Below are 3,006 nucleotides of genomic sequence, written 5' to 3'. Positions count from 1 at the left end.
CACGGAGGGGCAGAGGATGCTGAATGCTCCAAGGAGAGACCCAGGAGGTGAAGACGTGTGAGCTTCTTGCCCTGAACAAGTCTGCTCCAAGGGAGAGGAGGCTCCCCAAAGTCCTGCCTGGCTTTGTGGGGAGCAGTTTCAGAGCATCGCCCGGTGACTCCGTGACAACAGTGCAGTGCAAGACACCCAAGCTTACACTTTGCTAACACTGCTCACAATCTCCAGTTGGAAGAGAAGGGGCTCAGGGCATTGCAGGTTAATTATTACATCCAGGGAATAATCCACACTGGGCTTTAGTGAAAGGGAAGAGTTGAAAGTCTCATTACCCTTGGGATCTGGTCAAGTTTCCAAACACTTCCACAACCAGCCCGTCAAGTTCAGGAGAGTTAAGAACAGAACAACACTTGGCACTCGCCCAGCCATTCACATCTCCGAAGCATTGTCCAAACACCAAGCTGCTGACTGAGGACATGACTCCTTCTCCCGGTGATGGAAGCAGAGGAAATAAAGCAATTCCCTCCGTTAATCCCAGACTCCGTTACGAGGCAAGCGACACAGAATTCTCCCATGCTAGTTATTTGTCCAGCAGCGAGAAGATGGAGCCCAGATCATTTGCAGTGATACAAGACAGAAAAACAAAGAATCAGAGGAATCACAGGGGAAGGCTGGTCTTGGGGCTGATGGATTGAACCCGGAACTCTGTCAGTTCCCAGCTGTGCCACGGGCATCTTCTGTGTACGGTTACCTCACTTCATCTCTCTGCACCACAGTTCCCTCTCTGAGGAACGCAGACAATGATGCTTCCCTTTACCCTGGATATTTAGATCGTAAGCGCCATACTATGAGCTACACAGCGAATACACGGAACGGGGCCCCAACTCAGATCAACCCTACTCTGATCACTAAGGCGGCGTACAGTTAAAAAACCACCACCTTTTTCAAGTTGTCCTCATCCTGTGTAAGGGGACTGCAGACTTTGAAATACCTCTTTGTTTTTAATAATCCACAACCAGTTTAGCAGACAGATCTATACAAAAAGACAGAGGAAGATTTGCTGTTCCTTTTACTATTTGCACCTCTCTGAGATCAGCCAAAGAAAACAGTTTCACTATTTATTTCTAGTCAGTTTCCATCTTTCCTCCACCAGACACTGATGCAGCTGCTGATTTGGGGTTAACAGAAAGATCTGCTCAAACATTTCTGATTGGTGGGTTGTATAAAATGCCTTTTGAAGCAAAAGCTAAGGCTTGACTCTAAAAATAGTTGTTATGCAGCAATTTTAAGAGCTGTTCTCAACTACCACCTCCTAGGTGACCCATTTTTCCCGCAAGTGGATTCCCAAGACGTGACACAACCAGGCCATACTCCCTTTTCAAGGTGTCTCAGCCTTTGATGGCTGATGTTCTGCATGCCAGGGCATTACAGCTCTGCAAAGATGAAAGAAAATCCAGTTTAATACACACAGGCCACGTCTACACTAATGAAAGGCAGAGACGTGTGCAAGTTAACATGTTAAGTAACGTGTTCAAATCCTAGCGCAGACAGGACAGTTGTAGGTTTAGCAATGCATTAGCTGGGAGAGGGAAACCCAGAGCTCCCCTGTAACACTCACCTTCACCAGGTAACATGAGTTAGAACTACAACGTACCCTGTCTACACTAGGATTAAACACATTAGGTAACACATACACACACACACACACACACACCTTTTTTCTAGTGAAGACAAGGTCACAAAGCTAAACAATCCACACAGCTAACAGGGCTCTCTCCTCATATGTCCTGCACACAGTACAAACACAGAGAGGCCCCAGCTGAGACAGATGCTACCATAACAAAAGCGCCCCGGCAATGAATCCCATCAGCGGCTCCAGAATCAAAGCTGTCCATTTGTTAAATCAACCTCCTAGACCTGACACTCTGCCGAAAACCATCTTGAACATAAACCAGTGCAATCTCACCTCGCTGCTCACAGCTGCTTCAGAGCTCCTCACTTGCAGAATGATGGCACTGAACGGGCGGGGCCAGTTTTAAAGCCACTGTTCAGAATGCCGTGAGCTGCGGCGAAAGCGTTGAGCGTTATGTCAATTTCACACTGCCAGGCAAAGCTCCTGGCAGCCTACGCTGGAGTAATTCACTAGGCAGGAGGGCCCCAGAGACCGAAGCTGGGCAGAAGAAAAGCAGACAACCCGGTCCCCAGCTCCCTGATTGCAGGCAGAAGTCTCAGGAGGGATCACAGATGACAGCAGCCCGGAGAGGTTGGACCTGAAGATTTACCTGACACCTACCAGCCAGAGGCTGACGTGAAAGACAAAACCTCATAGGGCAGGAATCCCAGCAGCCACAGCACATCAGGCATGTCACCGAACCCGCTGTACATGCCGGTGCCTGCCCCGAGGCAGTTTCAGACATGACAAAGGAGGGATGGGGCAAGGAAAGATCAAGGCTCAACAACAAGATCAGGCAGCTGCTCGAGTCCAGCGCATGCACCCGTCACGGCTCACAGGACTTTCACAATCCCCGATGACTGGCTTGCAGCAGGCATTTTGGGAGAGGTGCATGAGTAGAGGGAGTGGAGCCTGTTACCAGGGGCCTGCCCCAGTCCTTGCGGGCAGTTGCCCCTTTCCTTCATTGCTACTGAGTGACCCTCTAGCTACAAGGCACCCAGCAAGTGTTTCAAGCCCCAAATACTGGGCGCTTCACTCCCCCACCCCCAGCCACACAGGCTGGGCTAGGATCCTTCGCCCTGCAGATCACACTGTAGGAGTGGGCCCAAGGAGGGGACTCTACCCTCTGCCTGAGCCTTCTACTCCACAGCTCTGAGCCGCCTTCCTGCCTCTCTGCAGCATCAGCACAAGCCAGACCTGGGCCCTGGCCTCTCCTCTCGCTGGTGACTCCGACTCTCCTCCCGGCTCCACGATGGACCGATTTCAGTCTATTCTCCATAGTGCAAACCCCGCACCGCTGCTTCTGTTACCTGCCCTCTATTACCCAGCGCTCAGGACTG

General features: G+C 50.8%; 1 protein-coding gene across 1 annotated transcript in view; it reads right to left on the bottom strand.

Annotated features, from left to right (window-relative positions):
• LOC116815782 (putative thioesterase PNKD) overlaps positions 1-927 on the bottom strand; it is a 27,396-nt gene extending 26,469 nt beyond the window's left edge. Inside the window, exon 1 of the mRNA XM_032764422.2 lies at positions 327-927. Coding sequence (XP_032620313.1) covers positions 327-472 — 146 coding nt within the window. The 5' untranslated portion in view covers positions 473-927. The remainder of the gene's footprint in view (positions 1-326) is intronic.
• Between the last annotated feature and the right edge of the window lie 2,079 nt (positions 928-3,006).

The sequence above is a fragment of the Chelonoidis abingdonii genome, chromosome 10 (genome assembly GCF_003597395.2).
Source record: "Chelonoidis abingdonii isolate Lonesome George chromosome 10, CheloAbing_2.0, whole genome shotgun sequence".
NCBI lineage: Eukaryota > Metazoa > Chordata > Testudines > Testudinidae > Chelonoidis > Chelonoidis abingdonii.
This window is presented reverse-complemented; position numbering and strand designations above follow the sequence as displayed.